The 21,784-nt window shown below is 39.8% G+C and overlaps 2 protein-coding genes across 2 annotated transcripts; both read right to left on the reverse strand.

The window, feature by feature from the left end:
* Nucleotides 1-373: 373 nt before the first annotated feature.
* Nucleotides 374-877, reverse strand: LOC138903152 (uncharacterized). Its single transcript, XM_070191073.1, has 2 exons — nt 694-877; nt 374-636 (listed from the first exon to the last, which is right to left on the reverse strand). Exons 1-2 carry the CDS (start codon nt 875-877, stop codon nt 374-376), a joined length of 447 nt encoding a protein of 148 aa, XP_070047174.1.
* Nucleotides 878-2,412: 1,535 nt separating this feature from the next.
* On the reverse strand, nt 2,413-3,788 carry LOC138903153 (uncharacterized). The gene is made up of 2 exons (XM_070191074.1): nt 3,080-3,788; nt 2,413-2,816 (listed from the first exon to the last, which is right to left on the reverse strand). The coding sequence occupies exons 1-2, from the start codon at nt 3,786-3,788 to the stop codon at nt 2,413-2,415; spliced, it is 1,113 nt and encodes a 370-aa protein (XP_070047175.1).
* Nucleotides 3,789-21,784: the final 17,996 nt, after the last annotated feature.

The raw sequence follows: 21,784 nt of genomic DNA on the forward strand, positions 1-21,784 counted from the left end.
GTATACTCAAAATATTGACTCAAATCAAAATTAGCCATCTTAAGCCACTATTAAGGAACTAAGTGTTCCGATTTCAACTCGAAGCCTTCTAACACCAAACCAACCATCCCTGCAAGTCATAAAATAGTAAAAGAACATACATAGAGTCTTAGTTAGGGGAACATGGATCTATAAAGAAAAACAAACCATCGGGTCGTTACATTCTCCACCTCTTAAACAAACATTCGTCCTCGAACGAGTCTAAAATCATACCTGGAGTGCTGAATAAGTACGGATATCTGCTCTACATATCATCCTCGGTCTCCCAAGTCTCTTCCTCGATTGGTTGACCCCTCCTCATGACCTTTACCAGAGGAATATTCTTAGACCTCAACTAGCAAACATGTCTGTCAATAATGGCAAGTGGCTCCTCCTCGTAACCCAAGCTCTCATCTAGCTGAAATCGCTCGTAATCTAACACATGTGACCAATCGGGATGGTACTTCCGTAGCATAGACACATGAAAAACTAGATGAACTCCCGATAGACTAGTAGGCAAAGCAATCTCATAAGCAAAATCCCCAACTAGCCTCAACACCTCAAATGGGCCAATAAACCTCGGACTCAGCTTTCCCTTCTTTCCGAACCTCATGATACCTTTTATAGGTGAAACTTTCAAGAGAACTTTCTCACCCACCATAAATGATAAATCACGTGCTTTCTGATCCGCATAACTCTTTTGTCTAGACTGTGCTGTGTGATGTCGCTCTTGAATAAACTTTACCTTAACCAAGGAATCTTTCACTAAATCAGTGCCATATAACCTAGACTCACCGCGCTCAAACCAACCAATAGGGGAACGATATCGCCGACCATATAAAGCCTCAAATGGAGCCATCTCGATGCTGGACTGATAACTATTGTTATATGCTAACTCGGCCAAAGGTAAGAATCAGTCCCACTGCCTCCGAAGTCAATCACACATGCTCTGAGCATGTCCTCTAGAATCTGAACTGTCCACTTCGACTGCCCATCGGTCTGCGGATGAAAGGTTGTGCTAAGCTCTACCCGGGTACTCAACTCGCTCTGTACTGCTCTCCAGAAATGCAAAGTGAGCTGAGAGCCTTTATCTAACATGATGGAAAAAGGCACACCATGCAGCCAGACAATCTGCTAAATGTAAATCTGGGCCAACTTCTCTGAAGAGTACGTAGTCACGACCGGAATGAAATGCACCGACTTGGTCAACCTATCGACAATGACTCAAATGGCATCAAATTTCCTCAATGTCCGCAGCAACCCAACTACGAAGTCCATAATGATGCATTCCCACTTCCACTCTGGTATAATTATCTGCTGAAGTAGGCCACCTGGCCTCTGGTGTTCATACTTAACCTGCTGCAAATTTAGACATCTCGCCATATACTCAACTATGTCCTTCTTCATCCGACGCCACCAGTAATGCTACCTCAGTTCGCGATACATCTTCGTAGCACCTAGATGAATAGAATATCGTGAATTGTGTGCCTCCTCTAGAATCGTCTCCCTCAGACTATCAACATAAGGAACACATAAGCGACCATGGAGTCATAGAACACCATCATTATCAATAGTATCCTCCTTGGCACCACCCTGTAGCACCGTCTCTCTAAGAACCAGCAAGTGCGGATCATCATACTGACGAGCCTTGATCCGCTCAAATAATGAAGACTGAGCCACAACACATGCAAGAACTCGACTGGGCTCTGACATATCCAACCTCACATGTATGTTAGCTAATGACTGAATGTCTAAAGAGAATGGTCTCTCCTCTGCTGAAATGAATGCCAAGCTACCCATACTCTCAGCCTTTCTACTCAAGGCATCCGCAACCATATTTGCCTTGCCTGGATGATAAAGGATAGTAATATCTTAATCCTTCAGTAACTCAAGTCACCTGCACTGCCTCAAATTAAGATCCATATTCTTAAACAAACGTTGCAAAGTGCGGTGATCTGTGTAAACCTTATAGGACACCCTAGAAAGATAATGCCTCTAGATCTTAAGAGCATGAACTATCGTGACCAACTCCAAATCATGTATGGGATAATTCTTCTCATGGGGCTTCAGGTGACATAAATCATATGCAATAACTCGCGCCTCCTGCATCAATACACAACCCAAGCCAACTCATGAAGCGTCGCAATACATAGTATACATCCCTGAATCGGAGGGCAACACTAACACCGGTGTTGTAGGCAATGCGGTCTTGAGCTTCTAAAAGCTCGCCTCGCAATCATCGGACCATCTGAACGGAGCACCCTTCTGGGTCAATCTAGTCAAAGATGCTGCAATAGACGAGAATCCCTCCACAAACCGACGATAATAGCCTGCTAACCACAAGAAATTCCTGATCTCAGTCGTTGTGATAGGACTAGGCCAACTCTGAACTACCTAGATCTTCCTGGGATCAACCTTAATACCCTCACCTGACACAACATGTCCTAAGAACGCCGTATAATCTAACCATAACTCACACTTGGAGAACTTAGCATATAGCTTTTGTTCCCGCAAGGTCTGAAGCACAACTGTCAAATGTTGCTCGTGTTCCTCCACACTACGCGAGTAGATTAATATGTCATCAATAAAGACCATGAAAAATGAGTCAAGATATGGCTTGAACACCCGATTCATCAAATCCATAAATGCCGTCGGGGCATTGGTCAAGCCAAAGGGCATCACTAGAAACTCATAGTGCCCATACCTAGTCCGGAACGCCATCTTTGGAACATCCGAAGCACGAATCTTCAGCTGATGATACCCAGACCTCAAGTTGATTAGGAAAACACCCTGGCACCCTGTAAATGGTCAAACAAATCATCAACGTATGGCAACGGGTACTTGTTCTTAATGGTAACTTTGTTCAACTGGCAATAATCAATGCACATTTGCATACTCCCATCCTTCTTTTTCACAAACAATACCGATGCAACCCAAGGCGACACACTCAACCTGATGAACCCCTTCGCGAGCAACTCCTAAAGTTGTTTCTTCAACTCCTTCGGAGCCGTGTGGTATGGTGGGATAGAGATAGGCTGGGTGCCTAGCGCCAAATCAATACTGAAATCGATATCACGATCTGGTGGCATGCCTAGTAGATGACAAGGAAACACTTCAAAGAACTCCCGCACCATGGGCACTGAATAAATTGTGGAAGTATCCGCAGTAGTATCCCGAACATAAGCGAGATAGGCCAAATAACCCTTCTCAACCATATGTCGAGCCTTTAGGAAAGAGATAACACGACTGGATGTACTAACAGATGAACCCCTCCTCTCCAATCTAGGCAACTTCGACATCGCCAAGGTAACAGTCTTGGCATGGTAATCTAGAATAACATGGTACGGAGACAACCAGTCCATGCCCAGGATGACCTCAAAGTCGGTCATATCAAGCAATAGAAGTTTCGCTCTGGTCTCATATACAAGAGCACCCAGGGATTCACGAGATACATCCAGATAAGGAGCAAATAGAGAACACACATATGAATATGTAGACCTTAGATCAAATAGTACCAAAGCATCCTTACCGTAGGCAGAAATAATACATGTGATCACGGTGTCTGAGGCTATTGCATTTGGTCTGGCTGGAAAGGCATAGAACCTAGTTGTAGTGCCACCTGGCTGGCCTCCACCTCTAGGGCAACCCCTACCCACCTGCACTCCTTCTCTGGCCAAGCAGATGGGCAGTGCAGCAACTGGTGTGGTGATCATGGGATGATGGACCTGCTGTACAACCTTGCCCAGAAGCCTGGGGCAAAATCTCCTCATATGGCCAAGCTCCCCGGACTCATAGCAACCTCTCGGTGCGAAAGATGACTGGCCCTAGGTCTTACCCCGATGACTCGAATACCCATTGGAAGAACCCTGAATGGCAGGTGGACGGTAGGAGCTCTCTAGAATGGCGCTAAAGTAGGGCCACGCTGGAGCAAGCTAAGAAGGTGGTGGTGCTGAATACATAAGCCTACTAGATTAGCCCCTCACTAACTGACCTTTGCCCCCAGGCAGGGCACCATTGAATCCTCCTGAATATCGAGGCCACTTGTCCCTCAATGCATGCTCTCGGCCTTGTTGACGGATACCCTTAATCCTCCGAGCTATCTCCATAACCTGCTCGTAAAAAGTCCACATCACAACCTCTCGGGTCATAGTAACTTGGATGCCATAATGCAAACCCGCAATAAACCTCCACACTCTCTCTACATATGTGGGGAGTATCATAAGTGCGTGGCGAGACCACTCAGAGAACCTCGCCTCATAATAAGACACCGACATCTGACCCTGCTAGAGTCGCTTGAACTGACCACATAACTCTTCCCTCTGAGAGGGTGGAATATATCTCTCCAAAAAGAGACATGTGAATTGTTCCCATGTAAAGGGAGGTTAACCTACTGGCCTGCTACAAAGATAAAACGACCACCATCTACGGGCCTTTCCCTCCAACTGAAATGTGGTGAAGTCCACCCCATTGGACTCCAATACTCCTATGTTTTGCAGCCTGTCTCTGCAACAATCAATAAAGTCTTGTGGGTCCTCTTGTCGCTCACCGCCAAAGATAGGAGGATGTAGTCTGGTCCATCTGTCCAACCGCTTCTGCTGCTTAACGGTCGTGGCTGGTCTAGGCTCTGGTATAACTGTTGCAACTGGCTAAGCCCTACCCGCAGGTAGTGCTCCTGGAGTCTGATGTACGGCAACAGCGTGCCCTAAAGCATGGATGGGTCCGCTAGAAATAAACCAGCATGCGTCATAGAATCCATAAATCGCAGCATTCAGCCCATGACCTCCTGAAATCTCGGTGCAGTCATGAAATCCACCCGGGCCGACTCAGCTGCAGGCGCCTCATCCTGCTCCTCAATGACAGGATCCTCCATTAAATTCACTGGTGGTGCAACGGGAGCAACTCTAGGATGCCCGCATCCTCTAGTAGGGGCTGGAGCCCTCCCTCTGTCTCTAGCAATATGGGGAGCAATTCCTCTACCGCCGGATATATCAGCCACGCGCGTTATCACCATCTGTGAGAGAACAAGGGAAATATACTTAGCACAACATCAACTACACGATGGGAGATGAAGAAAGAGAAGTTTCCTAACACTCTATAACCTCTCAAAGATAAGTACGGACGTCTCTATACCGATCCGCATGACTTTTCAAGGCTTGCTCATGACTCGTGAGACCTATGTGAATCTAGTGCTCTAATACTAAGTTGCCACGACCCAATTCCCACTATAGGTGGTGATGGCGTCCAATGTCATCGTTAGGCAAGCCAACAGTGAACTATCCATTTAATTATTTTTTTTAAAGTCATAAGTTTTATTTAATGAAGAAACCAAGAATAATTAGTCACGATGATGTAAAGCATAAAATAAAACATAAGAGTGAAATAGTGATATTAGTAGACAAAAACCATAAATTTCTACTAGCAATTTCCAAAACCTGGCGTCACAAGTACACGAGCAATCTAGTAGAATATACAAAACCTCCAACACTACCTGCCCCAAATCCTAGGTCTCCGGGTAACGGGGATGCGCTCCCGACTGGCCACCAGATGTACCTACCTCAGATCCTTCACGATTAGTATAGAAGTGTAGCGTGAGTACGTAAACAACGTGTACCCAGTAAGTATCTAGTCTAACCTCGAAGAAGTCATGACGAGGGGTCGACGTCGACACTTACTAGAGGTCAATAAATAAAGTGCATGAATTATAAATAGGCATGAAATACAACACTAACAATAGAATAAGAAATAATAAATAATGATTCTTTACCATAATATCAATTTAAAACCTTCAATTATCACATGCCAACTTTAATACATAAGAGACCCCAGGTAATTATCAAGTCTCAGGTCAAGAAAGAAATATCAAGTATAATCAGACTTCTAGCAACATCACACATAATGTATGCCGATGTCGTACGACCCGATCCAGAATAATGCATACGCTACCGAGGGTCGATCAACGCGAACCATAGATGCATCTAAATATACTGCCGAGGCGTTTGGCCCTATTCCAGGAATAGAGAAACTCTACAGACTACGATCAATGTCTACTACACAGGAATAATAATCAAAGAAGGCATAATTTCCACTAACAATCAAGTATTCCGCCAAAAACTCAAGGTAATAAAGCTCGATCTCATAAAATCCCTTATCCAATTTCAATTATAAATTCAAGTAATTAAACTAACAAGTTGGGTGCAAATAATACAAGTAATGCATGGTAAAGTCCTAAGTTTACCCGGACATAAGCATGATTTTAGTTACGTACCGACTCTCGTCGCATCGTGCATACATAGCACCCACAATTATTAGCAAATAATAATTTCAAACACCTACGAGGATAATTTCCTCTTACAAGGTTAGGAAAAAGACTTACCTCGCTTCCAAGTCCTCTTTCCGGTCCACAAATCATACTAATAGCCTCAAATCAGTGCCAATCTATCCGAAACTAGCTAAAGGTCTTACAAACTAATCAATATATGTTTAAAAGTTCATAATTTAACTATTAGAGTAATTAACCAACCCAATTTAGAAGATTCCTAAAATTAGCCACTGGGCTCACGTGTCCGGATTTCAAAAAATTTCGTAAATAAATATTACCCATAACTTCAGTAACACAAACATATAATTTCTACTCAATTTCATAATTTATTTCATGGTCTAATCCCATATTTACCAAAACCTAGATTTTTCAACAAAATTCTAAATTTTTCACAATTTACATTTTAAAATCTACCAATAATCTATGTATTAAACTCATATTATGTATAAATTACTTACCTCAAGGTGCTAGGTGAAAAACCCTCTCTAAAGAGCTCTAAGATTGGACAAAAGTTGAGAGAAAAGAACAAAATGAGCCTAAGTCCCATTTTTAAAACAAGACACTGCTCATGCCTTCCTTCTTCGCGATCGTGAAGGTAAAATAGCCAAGGCCCCTAAAAAGTTCTTCGCGATAGCGAGATGGCCAACACGAACGTGAAGACCAGAACCCGCCCAACTACGTGAACGCGACTCGCCCTTCGTAAACGCGAATGGCATTTGACTTGCCCAGCCTCAAGTCCAAGCCTTCTACGCGAACCCGACCAGGGGATCGGGAATGCGGAGGCCATTGTTCCGGCCGACAAGAAGTGTCACGACCCCAATTTTCCTTCGTAGGATGTCGTGATGGCACCTAGTCTCTACGACTAGGTAAGCCTAATAATTTGCGGAAAAACTGAATATAAAACTGAACTCCAATCTTAACACATGATATATAAATAGAAACTACATTTTAAATAATTACAACTCCCAAAACATGGTAGAAATAAGTCACAAGCTTCTAAGAGAAAAATACTGAGTGTCTCTATACATCAAAATCTAAAGAGATTAAGGGAAACAACATAATAAGGATAGAAGGGGACTCCGAGGTCTGCGGACGCTGGCAGATATACCTTGAAGTCTCCACGTGCGGTCCAACTCACTAGTATCTAGTCTGGTAGGAAGAACCTGGATCTGCACAAAAAAATGGGCAAAGTGTAGTATGAGTACACCACAACGGTACCCAGTAAGTGCCAAGCATAACCTCGGTAGAGCAGTGACGAGGTCAGGTCAGAGCCCTACTGGAAATAATAAAAGACAGGGCGAAAAGTTTAACAATATCATAATAATAATAATGACAATGGGAATGAATCAAGTAAGGAGTATGTCACAATTTAACTACACAGAATAAGGGCAAATAATACCTCACGGAAGAAAAACAGGAATTTAAATATTTAAGGAAAACACAAAATAACCAAAGGCAAGTGCAGCCATAGAGAAATATCAACAAGGGCACTCCCGAGGTACCGCCTCGTAGTCCCAAATTATAAAAAAATTCACAATAATATTTTTCCTTATATCACCGTGGGAGCCTTCACATTTTGTTTTAAAGAAATCATTTTTCATAAAATAGCATCCCGCGTTTTAGCCACCCTTATCACACTTCATGACTTCTAGTAGTTCCCCAACTAGCCACGCATATCAAGCCCACCTTATCTCACTGCATGCGTTTCAACACCCATACCTTATACTACCACATGCGTATCAATATCACAATTTATACCTCAAGTGCCCAAATATTTCAACTTGCCAAAATATATCAACAACAACATTATTTTCTACATTAAGGAGCTCACGGCTCAATCACAATGAATACAAAATCTCAACAAAATATTCGGGAGTGAATAACTCAACAAAATAATATTTCACATATTTAACACTTTGCCTCAATACTAAATTTTTAATGTCAAATACTTCATATTAATAATAATTAAATTAAAAAATTCAACCTTCAAATAATGAACACAGAATAAAAGAAACAAAGCTTCAACTAAATAGGTAAAGAAATTAGCAGGAAAAGGTAAGGCAAATTTAAAATATAAAAATAATATAGCAGGATAAAATAATTTAATTAATATGTAACAGAGTCTTACACAATTTAAAGACATAATTTTCCACATTTATCCAGTGTACATACTCGTCACCTCGCGTACACGGCTTTCAACACATCACAATTTTGATAACAATACCAATCCTAAGGGGAATCCCCTCCCTCCCCCCTCCCCCCCAACAAGGTTAGACAAGTTACTTACCTCAAATCTTGCTCAATCAGTCAAGTAGTATGCCTTTCCCTCAACTTTCCGACTCCGAATGGCCCAAATCTAGCCAAAAGCAATTACATAATATGAATACAACTACAAAAAACTAATTTAAATAATAAATCTACGAATTTAGCAAAGAATCGAAAAATCGCCCCAAAAGGTCGACCCGGGCCCACATCTCGGAATCGGGTAAAAGTCACAAAATACGAGCACCCATTCGATATCGAGTTCACCCATATCATTTTTACCAAAATCCAACACCAAATCATCACTTAAATTCCCAAATTTAACTCTCCAAATCCCTAGCCTCAAACTCCCAAATCTCATCTTAAACACACACAATCTAGGTGGAAATATCAATGGGGAAACAAGGTTATTGATCAAAATAAACACAAGGGACTTACCTCAAAAAATCCCTCGAAAATGCTCTCAAGAAATTGCCAAACCCGAGCTCAAAATGTTTGAAATGAAGCCAAAATCGCGAACCCTTGTATTTAACTTTCTGTCCAGCACTTTCGCTTCAGCGAAAACTTAGCCGCATCTGCGGCGTCGCAGAAGCGACAACTTATCTGCTTCCGCGGTTACCCTCACATCTGCAGTCTCCTCATCCGCTTTTGCGGGCTCCCAGCCTCTTCTGCAGTCCAAGCTTCCTCGCCCATTTCCGCTTCTGCTGGTGCGCATTTGCGCATACTCGTCCGCTTCTACGGACAGGCCTCCCAAGCACTCGGCCGCTTCTACGATCACTCTTTCGCAGGAGCGAATTCACTTTTGCGGCCTTCACGTCGCATCTGTGACCACTGGACAATTCCCCCAGCCCTGCATCTGCGGCCAATTGCTCGCACCTGCGGTCAATCTTGCGCAGGTGCGATTACACCAGAAATGGTGCCTTCAGCCATTCTCACAAGTCCAAATTTGATCTGTTAACCATCCGGAATCCAACCGAGGCCCCCAGGACCTCAACCAAATTTACCAACAAGTCTTAAAATATCATGCTGACTTAGTCGAGCCTTTAGATCACATCAAACAACGTTAAAAATACGAACTGTGCATCAATTTAAGCCGAATGAACTTTAAAACTTCATACTTCTACATCCGACACTGAAACCTATCAAATCAAGTCCAATTGACCTCCAATTTTGCACACAAGTCATAATTAACATTACGGACCTACTCCAACTTCCGGAATCGGAATCCGACCCCAATATTAAAGAGTCCACTTCCGATCAAACTTCCCAAAAATCATCCTATTTTTCAACTTTCGCCAATTGACGCTAAAATGACCTACGGACCTCTAATTCAACATTCGAACACGCTCCTAAGACCAAACTCCATTCCAAAGTCGTCTTCACAAAAATTAAACTACGGTCGATTCCTATGACTTAAACTTCCATTTTAGGGACTATGTGTCCCATTTTACTCCGAAAACAAAACCCAAACCTCCCGGAGAGTCACGTAACCACAGAATAAAATAGAGGGAACAATAAATAGGGGTTCGGGGCTAATATTCTCAAAACGAACGGTCGAGTCGTTACAAGAAGGAAACCAGAACAACAAATTTCAAAAATTTGAACTTAGCTTCGGGTGGTATAAAACTCACCCTAGTCACTCGGGACCCCGTCCAACTGTACCAACAAGTCCATAAACACAATACAGACCTGCTCGAAGCCTCAAAACACATAAAACAACATTGAAACTAAGAATCACACCCTAAAACCAAATTAATCAACTTTTGAACTTCAAACTTCTTCAACTAGCTCTAAACGTGACGAAATATACTTATACAGCTCGGAATGACGCTAAATTTTGCGTACAAGTCATAAATCACCATACGAACCTATTCCCAGGCTCAGAATCCCAAATGGACATTGATAACACCAAAGTATAATTCATACCAAATTTAAAGAACTTGAAAGCCTTCAATGCGCCAACTTTCAATATTAAGCGTCGAAACGCTTTCGGATCACCCGAAACTATATTCGAACATATGTCTAAGTCCAAAATCATCATATGAACCTATTGGAACTGTTAAATTTTGGTTCCGAGGTCGTTTACTTAAAATGTTAACTCAGGTCAAACTTGGCCATCTTAGGTCACTATTAAGGAACTAAGTATTCCCGATTTCAACCTGAACCCTTCCAACACCAAACCGATCACCCCCGCAAGTCATAAAACAGTAAAAGCACATATGGGGAGTCTTAAATAGGGGAATAGGGATCTAGAAAGTAAAACTATCGGTCAGGTCGTTACACTTGATTTCTGTCTTGATGTGTTCTACAGTCCTGAGTTACGAGTGTGTTAGAGATCTTTGTCATGACCCCAATTTCCCACCTTAGATTATCGTGATGGCACCTAGTCTTTAAGACTAGGTAAGCCTAACACATACTGATTTAATAACATAATTGAACTATTTAATCATTTATCATAAACCATTAAATGACATGCATAGCCACAAGTGGCCAATAGTAATACATTTCATAAAATCAGCAGTACGGAGTCATAAGCACTACTAAAATACACTAGAATTTCTAAACACAATAATGTTTTTGAATAACAATTTAACAGTAGCATAATGAAGTAAGATGGTGACTCCGAGGCCTGCGAATGTCAAGCAGGTATACCTTGAAGTCTTCCACCGCGCAGATGCAACTCTCAACAGCACAATCAAAATACTTGGATCTGCACAAAAATGTGTAGAAACATAGCATGTGTACACCATAACGGTACCCAGTAAGTATCAAACTTAACCTCGGTAGGAGTAGTGACGAGGACAGGTCAAGACACCTACTAGACATAGAAACATGGTCAAGCTATACATAAGCTAACAATGGAAAGAACATCAATGTAAGACCAACGACAGAAAGATTATTGATTTAGAACCAACAATTAAGTAATAGAAACATAAATGGCGGCAAGTAGTAAACGAGTAATAAAGAAATAACATAATCAGAACACTGATGAGATGTAAATGAACTCAAATAAAGAAAAACGAATGACAACTCAATTAATCAAATCGCTCCCAACGCATGGACTTACAATAGAATTACCTCGAGGCATCACACCTCATAAACCACAAGTCATGGACCATAATTTCCAAATCTTACACATACGGCATCTCGTGCCCACAATAACAATCATATTCCCACGGTAAAGCCTACATGCTACCATGTACTTTGCAACCGTGATAAATATTAATTAGATGAACGAAAGATATATTTGAACACCATAAAATATAATAACAATCTTGAATAAAGTAAGGTATCAAATGAAATAATGAGTTTATTTTAGAAATCAAGTAAATTAAAATAATATACAATTTGTATGAAACAGAGTATAAGATGAGTTTAATTTTGAAATCAATAAAATTGAGTAAGAGTATCATTTTTAAACAAAATAAAACATAAGTTAAATTAACGAATTAAATATAGAATTTGTTAAGGAAAAACATGATAACAATTTTATGTAAGGTAAACATCTAACAGGGTGATGAGTATAATTTAAAAACCCAATTATAGTAAAAGTGCGATAACCATTTAGAATAATAAGGCACTGAGTGAGATAACAAGTTTAATGTTAAAAGGCACATAGAACAAAGCATGTTAATAAGTCTTTTATTTAAACTATTATGTTACCAACAACTCAACAAATTATGATATAGTGACTCCACACAATTAAATAATAATAACATGAAAAAAAACAGGAAATGGAAGTAAAGTAATTAGTTCATGAAAATGAATTCAAACCTCACTATAAGAAAGCCCAGTACAACGCACACAATCTGTTCCGACGCGCAACCCGATCCCACTGTAACATCCTTTATCAATATCAAGTGTAACGTAAGAAATCCGTTGCGGCATGCAACCCGGTCCCACCATATCATCATTAGTCAATATCATAATCCTCCCTTATTCTACCATATTATCATTTGTCAATATCAATTATTACGTTTACAAACTGTTGCGGCGCGCAACCTAATCCCACCATATCATTATTTATCAATGTCATAATCCTTCCTTATTCCACCATTTCAATTTATTATCCTTCAATTCCCGTTGTGGCGTGCAACCCGATCCACAAACAATTTCAATTAATATAAACAATCCAAAAACTCAATTTACAAGAATTTCTACAATCAAAGGGTATGAGTGCAAGGCAATAAAGGAACCACGTAATAATCAAAGGAATACAACAAATATTACAAAAATAATAGGACAAGTAAAGCACGCGAGAATTAAGGTGTGCAAGTAAAACAGTTAAAGCAAGTAGCAAATAAGCACGGTGTCATGGAAAGGACGAACAATTCAATATTTTTACAACAAATAGCCCATGGCTCAACCACAATGTGTACAAGAATTTCAACAATAACAAAATGAATGAGAATGCTCAACAATGAAAGGCATCTCAACAATTAACAACTTCGCATCAATGTGATAACGACTATTACAACTTCAACACCAATAAATCAACAAGATGATATTCCACGAAATAATATCTTCAATTAAAAGTGATTCAATAATTAAGAGGTAACAAGACAATAAGGAGAACAATAACTTCAACTAAAGCATATAAGAGCAAAATAACAAGTAAGAGGTAGAACAAGTGCTTACAACGTCAAATAGAGCATGTAAGAGTAGATTAACAATGAGAGATATAACATGTTATGACAATTCAATTAAAGGCATGGAAAGAGTCTAGATAATCTAAATCGTTCAAATACCACATATAGCTCGTGTACCCACTCGTCACCTTGCGTACATGGCTTTTACATAATACAAATAGCACAATCAACCCAAATCCTAAGGGGTAGTTTCCGCCACACAAAGTTAGGCAAGATACTTACCTCAACTAGGCCAACTTAACCCTTCGAAATAGCTTTTCCCCTAAAATTCGCCTCCACACGACTCAAATCTAACCAAAAATGACTTAATAACTTGGCAAAATGGCCTCGTGGCCACTTAAACTTATACCAGTTTGCCAACCTGGTACATAAACTTACACTTTTCCCATTTTAGCACTCTAACTTGATGGAATGGATACTAATAAATACATTCAATAGAGCGTGTATACCAATTGTGCTGACAAGTACAACACATCATATGTTAGATTATTTATTGCTTGACATCTGTTATTTGTAGGTCCATTTTAAAATTTATTTATTAAATTTTATTATACTTTTTTCTTTTGTTCTCCACTCAAACCCCCTCCCCCAGCAATCCGTAAAAGAACCTAAAGTTTTTGACCAAACTCTAAATACAAAATCGTCTGCAACCCCTGTTTCTCTATAATCTCCATAATCATGTTCTTGGAGATTCGTCAAGAAAATATTCTTCAATCAAATCTCAAGAACTCAAATCAAACAAGAATAATTTAAAAGTTTTCAAAGGTTCTAAAACCCATAAATCCAATAAAGAGTACAAAGGTTCTGAAAATATTTTCATCAAATAGTGGTTGGTTTAGCAGTGAAGGAGGAGATAAATTTAGTGATGAAATAGAAGATGCTTTTATCAGCTTGTCTTTTGGTCAAAAAGCAACTGAAATTCATCGGAAATCCACGTTTCACGGTGCCGTGTCGCCGGCTAATAGGAAATGGATGTGCTTCACCAGAGAAGGCAGATGAAATGGCCGTTTAAAAGACCTCAGAAGAGTAAAATTGAGATGACATCCGTCGCCAAAGACTTCTTGTGGACACCAGACTTGGACTGTAGAAGGGGAAAATGGGTGATCTATTACCCATTCTTTTTCATTTTTAATTTTTAATTATTTTACTTTTGATTTTATTATTATTTAATTGGAATATTATTTTCACGCACATTTTTTGCGTGATTGGAAGGCATTTGTCCACATCACTTATGTCATTGCCACATAAGCACAGTCAATGGTCAAAGTAGTTTATTATTATCCATTTCATCAAGTTAGAGTGCTCAAATGGGAAAAGTATAAGTTTATGTACCGGGTTGGAAAGCAAGTACAAGTTTAAGTTGCCCCGAGGCCATTTTTCCTAATAACATCAAACAATGCAACAGAAACAAATTACAATAAACAAAGCTATGATTTTTATATTTTTCCCAAAAAGTCAACAAAAATCAACGTCGGACCCGCCTTGGATTCCGAATCCAAGCTTACCCGAGCGAAACCGAACCAATACAAGCTCACATGAGCAAAAACCGACTCAATCGGAGTCCGATAGCTCAACCAATTTGCCAAAATATCGCTCTTGGGTGTTCATAACTTAAGAGTCCAACGCACACTAGTTGGGTCCCATATCTCCCGAAATACTTCTCCAAAACTCGCCAAATTCGAGTATGTTGTTCTCATATAACACCAAAAGGAATCGGGAAATAAACTCCTCTAACTCATTTTCAATTTTTAAAATTTAGGACATAACCCTAGGTCTTGATTTAAAGAATTAAGTGGGTTTTCAATTAAAATCATGGATTAAAGCTTAAACCAAGAGAATGAATCAAAGAAAAATACTTAGGTTATGGTTTAGATCTTACCCCACGGAAGAAACATGAAGAAAATCCTTTAATTCTCCCAATCCCAACTTTTAAGATGAGAAAAATCCCAACAACATTAATAGCCAAAAATGCCCAGTTGTTCTGCCTCGTTTCTTGTGCTAAATTATCTCGAAACTCACTTTGATGCCTTCCTTGTGAAATTCCAGTCAAATTAGGCTTTTGAATCACTCCATTTGACCTTATAATGAAGGAGATACGTTGGTTTCAATATTTTGAAATAGTGAAGATTTTATAATACGAATTCAGTGGCATTTGCGTAATTAATCTGAAAAATCTAGCAACCTAATTCTTAGTAAAATGACCATAAATTTCTCATACGATGTCGAAACATGATGATTTCAGTTGCTATGGTTCCAAAATTATGATACGGATATAAAAGTTTAGTCGAAACACGAATCAAAGGCCGTTTGCTCAATATGGTAACTTTTATGTTCAAATCGACGTCGAAACCGAAAATAATCACCATATAACCCAAACTTATCCAAAACTCATCGAAATTTAACTAAACTTTGTGGACATGTCCAAAATTATCATACAAACTTATAGGAATAATTAAAACTCGATTCCGAGTCCGTTTACCTAAAAGTCAAACCTTGGTCAACTCCTCCAATTTAAAACTTCTAAAACGAGAATTATTCTTCCAAATTAATCCCGAACCACTCGAAAACCGAAACCAACCTTTCACGCCCCAAAATTGAGGAGCGCGACCAGCGCTCAACCGAGTGAACCCGACCGAGCAAGCCTGTTAGATTTCATTCTACCCAAACTCATCCATGAATAGAGATAATACATATTATCATTAATTAGATGAAAATGTATTCATGTCTACAATACCAATTCATTTCCAATTTTTTCATCATTTTTAAAGTCTCAAATGAACAAGTAATACATCCACAACATAACATAGTTTGTCTTCCCCAGCACCAATACACAACCCACACTATGTCTACGGAGCCTCTATAGATAAAGAAGAGTACAATGATAATGTCGGCAACAAGGCCCCTGCTATACAGCAAACAGAATACACAAAGTACAAAAGATTTATGACCCTGGAATGAAGTGGGGCTCACCAAGTCAGCTGGGAAGAAGGTGCACTGCTATCACTGATCAATATCTCCTGCTGTGGAACCACCTGCATCCATTTAAAGATACAGCGCCCCCAGCAAAAGGGATATTAGTACCGTCGAATAGCACTAGTATGTATAACTAAACTCCCTCTCAATAGAATGACAAATAATACAACAAGATTATCATAATATCAATGAAAGCCTTAATCAACATCAAACCTCAATTCAACATCAAGACAGTGTTCAAATTAATTTCCATATCTCACATTGGGAGATTTTTAGTATCGATATACCATTGTTCACAATACCAATGCCACCGTACTTTTATCACGGAGTCGGATCACAACCCGATTGGCTAGGCTATCTTATTAGAGAATCAACCACAATTACTATCAATACCAATACCACCGTAAATTTAGTACGGAGTCCGATCACGACCCGATCGGCTAGGCTATCTCATTAGAGAATCAACCAAAATTATTGTCAATATCAATACCACCGTAAATTTAGTACGAAGTCCGATCACGACCCAATCGGCTAGGCCGTCTTATTTGAGACATCAACTTTTTTATATCAATCATCGCATTTCATAATACTTTCACATCTTTTCATTTCATTGGCACTAGTGGCCATAATTATAAGATCATTCTTGGCACGTTGGCCATATTCAGTATTTCATGCTCACATTATCAATTTCAAATATCATCCTCATCATCAACAATAAACACAATTCAAATCAAAGTGTGTAGTACACATGTAAGCATTTTAGAGTCTAATGCACATAGAGATATTTCACAAAATTTGGCATAATAGCCTTCATTTGAACTTGACTTAAAGTCGAAACATTATTAATGCACAGCCTATATTTTAACACATTCTCAATTGGTAACATAACATGAATAGAGCATTTGGGATGCTTGTTGAACATATATCTTTCAATCCAATCTTACTCGGAATAGCCAATTTCATAATGAATCACTAGGGACCTACATAATTTATATGAATATCGTGGGATTCAATTCTAAGAGAAGATTTTAGCCAACATACCTCACTTGAGCTTCCTTACACTCTAAAATGTTCCGGAATTCTTAGCAACTTCAATCTATTTTAGAAATATAACAAATTGAATCAAAATTAGGAAGATGATCATGGTTCTAGCTCACTTGTGCATTTTATCAAACACTAGGTGTGCATAAGATTTCAATGTCCTTTTTATGAAGGACTTCATCATCCCACAACCCAATCGTTACCATTTTTAGCTCAACAATCTTCCTACACCCTTTGATAACACATGCATGTAAAATAAACAACTCTCATGCCCAGAAATTTATCTTGCTAGTTACCCATTTTCAGAAAATTTCGAAATTAGGATTTAGGGTGTAGAATCTTACCTCTAGGATGAAGACCTAGTAAGCTTCCCTTCTTAATCTTCCAAAACTTGAGCAAGAATTGAAGAAAAATTATAGAAGAACACCTTCTCACTCTAGGGTACTCTCTCTCACTCTAAAATATCAGATTATGTCTCAAAAATAGCCCAAAGAGTGTATTTAACGAAATAGGGTCGGGTTTTAAAAACCCAAAAATGGAGCTCCGGAACAAGGTATGCGATCGCATAACCGATATGCGGACCGCATATCGGTCGCATATTTGGTTACAAAATAGCCAAAAGAACTACATGTGTATGCGGTCCGCATAACTGTTATGCGGTCGCATAATGCACCGCATAACAGTTATGTGGTCGCATAGTCGACCGCATAGTTGCTTCCAACTGACCCAATCAGCTGCCTCACTCTGCGGCCATTATGCAGTCCGCAAAGTGGTTCTGCGGCCGCATAATGGACCGCAGAAATGCACTTTTCTGCCGAAAATTTTCCTTTATTTTCCGATGCATTGTTCAACCCAAAAGGTCTGAGCCACGGCTCGCAAGCTCGCCGCGAAAAATCTCTACAATCCTCAAACACGTAAGCCTATTCTGGCACCATGAAACATTATTTCCTTTGCAAACTTTACCGGGCTTTACACTTAAGTACTTCAAAATTTTTCAGGGTGTTACACAACCATACGCGCAAGTCATAATACATAATATGAAGCTACCTCAAACCACCGAATGGAACGCTAAATCTCAAAACGACCGGTTGGGTCGCCCCCACTTAAACATACGTTCGTCCTTGAACGTGCCAAGAGTCATTCCAAAGCCATCAATTCACTGTATAAACTTGTCATACACATACCCATGAGTGATGCCACATCACCTCAACCTATATAAGCTCGTCAACACAACCTAACTGAAGATTCTTTCTTCAACCTTAATATATCAACCATAGACCCAAATTCCAACATTCAAAATTCTTGATACAATCTGATTCTCACATATATATATATATATTATATCAATCTTAACAAGCTGTAGCAAATCATAAATATATTCCGAAGATATAACCACATGACAAAACCCATCGCTCATATGTCGGCAACAATATCTCTGACCACAATAGCTGCCCATTACCAAACCCGGTACCAGTAATATACCTCATATCAAATATAACCTTGTTCCAAACCTTCACAACACTACTAATGATGTAAAAAAATATGTAGAAACTCATAACCACTCACTCGGTTGAATCTATTCGACCGACGAGCCACATAAAATTCCACTTAGTCACATGCGATGTAACCCGTACACCAAACAAGCAACAACTCGAATGTATCTAATGATGGAAAGAGAATTAAACGAGAGAACCGTCCCCCAAGCTCAACGGATATCACCACAAAGCGCAATGCCATCAATCTATCACACAAGGAGAAACCAAAACACACAAATAAACAGAAAGACTCATATCCCAACATAATGCCACTGCGATGCGTGGCCCAATCCAAATACCGGTCCCCATGGGACATCTCGTGCCATGATGCTCACAATTCACAACCATATGCATATCAACAACAAACATGCGAAGCGCGTGACCATAACTATGGAGATATGGATATCACTACATACTAGAAACAAGAAGACCATAACCAAGGAACAATCAACCATTAATACCCCAAGAGCAATCTCGCTTGAATTTCGCTACAAAGCCCAAACATAACCACATCGGTATGAAGATAACCAACAGATCACAACCCATCGCAGCATAGGAGAGTAACACATGTGACATATCAGAACATGAATGTGATCCACCCTAACCGATAACATACCCCTCCACAATAACTGTGCTAAATAGATAAATTTGACCCGATTTAGAACACACATCCTTATTAGATCTACTAGTAGCCTCCAAGTCAATTTTGATCCTTCCAGAGTAGGTAGATAGCCTCCGAAAAGCCCACAATAACATATCTATGACACATACAATCAGTCGTCGGCTCATAGCATACCTTCACCGTCTGCAACCAAGAAACAATCTGCCTTCGGGAACTCTCCTAGTCTTCAAACCCCTAGAATACAAGAATCTCTACGTCCAATCCCAACTCCATCATTCAAATTACTGACAAATCCCTCATATATAATCATCCACGAGAAATACTTCCATCATTCTTCGGTGCCATATAGAAAAATATGAACATCAGTAGTCGATCAACCAGGGGATTACCATAATACCAGTCAGGCATCCGCAAATCGAAGCACATCGCCTTCTGGAGTGCGCACCCTTCTCAGGTGGTACCAGATAATGCGGGTGTTCTTCTAAACATCTGAAATCGTCCATGCTATCTAGAACTCGTGACCTCATCCAGGCAAAAATCATAACATGCAACACGTTCCTTATGCCGGTTGCAGACATCTAGCTCAAGCTATGGTCGACACTATCAAGAACTCTTTGAGGCCAGTCCGCATATCACCAAGCCATCATAACTGAACTTCCTCAACTCAACCAAGTCACGCAAGCCGTCAAACCCAAGAGTATTGCCATGGAACGTTGGTGAAGCATTACTACACCAAAAGACCGATTAGCTTTGTTGCTATGCTGACCCAACACCACCAAGCTGATCCATTTCTTTTGATCCTCCTCGACTTGTCTTCAGGTCAACACTTTCCCTTATCGGTACATAATGATCCTAAGTCAAAGCTCACTGCGGAAGACCCTAGTACGAACTACGTCATCCAAAATCCCATAAATTATTGTATTCCCTTTAAAGCACCCAACAATGCTACAATCGAGATACCTACTCTGAAGAGACCTTCTGTGAATCTGAAGATGTTTCTCTAACCTCTCTAATACTAGAATGTAGATTTAGCAATGATACAGATATACCACAAGTTCCAGCACCATCCTATGAAAATCTCAGATCTTAGTCATGTAGAATTCTGGGGAACCCCTCAACACTGCATATATACCTCAGACCCAAGATTGATATGACACTTTCCCGTGCAATCCGATTGTCGATAGTAGACTCCCCCACTTGGCGCGAAGTCATAGGGCATAACATCCGATGATCCACATTACCAACCTTCATAAGCCCGTACAGCACCAATCAGATACATGAACCAGTTGTATCCCACACTTGAGCAACTAAAGATCTGCCAACACGTCCGCATCCTTAGTCTGGACAATAGCTCTAGACAATGATCGAGCATCTACGGCCCCCTTGTAGCCCATCCGCAGCATTATAAACCATCGGAGCATAACTGATACCGAGCATGCAACATCATATACGAGTAGATGTAAAGGGATATAAGATACATGCTTCAAGCTGAATCAATATCGCACGATAACGAATGAAAGAAGTGGTTCCTAATAGTTCTGTAGCCTCTCGAAATAAGTACAGACATTTTCGTATCGATCCGCAAAACTCTACTAAACTTGCTTATGACTTATAGCACCTATGAACTTAGAGCTCTGATAGTAACTTGACACAACCCTAATTTCCCACCTTAGAATGTCGCGATGACACCTAGTCTAAAAGACTAAGTAAGCCTAGCACATGCTGATTTAATAACATAATGGAACTATTTAATCATTTATCATAAACCATTAAATAACATACATAGCCACAAGCAGCCAATAGTTATATATTTTCCAAAACCGGTAGTACAGAGTCATAAGCACTACTAAAACACACTAGTTTTCTAAACACAATACTGTTTTTGAATTAAAATTTAACAGTAGCATAATGAAGTAAGATGGTGACTCCGAGGCCTGCGAACGTCAAGCAGGTATACCTTGAAGTCTCCCACCGCACAGACGCAACTCTCAATAGCACAATCAGAATACCTGGATCTACACAAAAATGTGCAGAAGCGTAGCATGAGTACACCACAACGGTACCTAGCAAGTATCAAGCCTAACCTTGGTAGAGTAGTGACGAGGCTAGGTCAAGATACCTACTAGACATAGAAACATATTCAAGCTATACATAAGCTAACAATGGAAAGAATATCAATGTAAGACCAACGTCGGAAAAATTATTGATTTACAACCAACAATGAAGTAATAGAAACATAAATAGCTGCAAGTAGTAAACGAGTAATAAATAAACAACATAATCAGAACATCGATGAGATGTAAATGAACTCAAATAAAGAAAAACGGATCACAACTCAAATAATCAAATTGCTCCCAACGCATGG

The sequence above is a fragment of the Nicotiana tomentosiformis genome, chromosome 12, assembly GCF_000390325.3.
Source record: "Nicotiana tomentosiformis chromosome 12, ASM39032v3, whole genome shotgun sequence".
Taxonomy (NCBI): domain Eukaryota; kingdom Viridiplantae; phylum Streptophyta; class Magnoliopsida; order Solanales; family Solanaceae; genus Nicotiana; species Nicotiana tomentosiformis.

Bases quoted from the DNA above. Each gene is read 5' to 3' on its own strand.
- LOC138903152 (XM_070191073.1), bottom strand. From the start codon at position 877: ATGGCTCCATTTGAGGCTTTATATGGTCGGCGATATCGTTCCCCTATT. The intron at 637-693 runs GTGATTTATCAT...CACCTATAAAAG, and splicing joins TTATGCGGATCAGAAAGCAC to GTATCATGAGGTTCGGAAAG.
- LOC138903153 (XM_070191074.1), bottom strand. From the start codon at position 3,788: ATGAGGAGATTTTGCCCCAGGCTTCTGGGCAAGGTTGTACAGCAGGTC. The intron at 2,817-3,079 runs GTATTGATTTGG...GACCATTTACAG, and splicing joins AGATCGTGATATCGATTTCA to GGTGCCAGGGTGTTTTCCTA.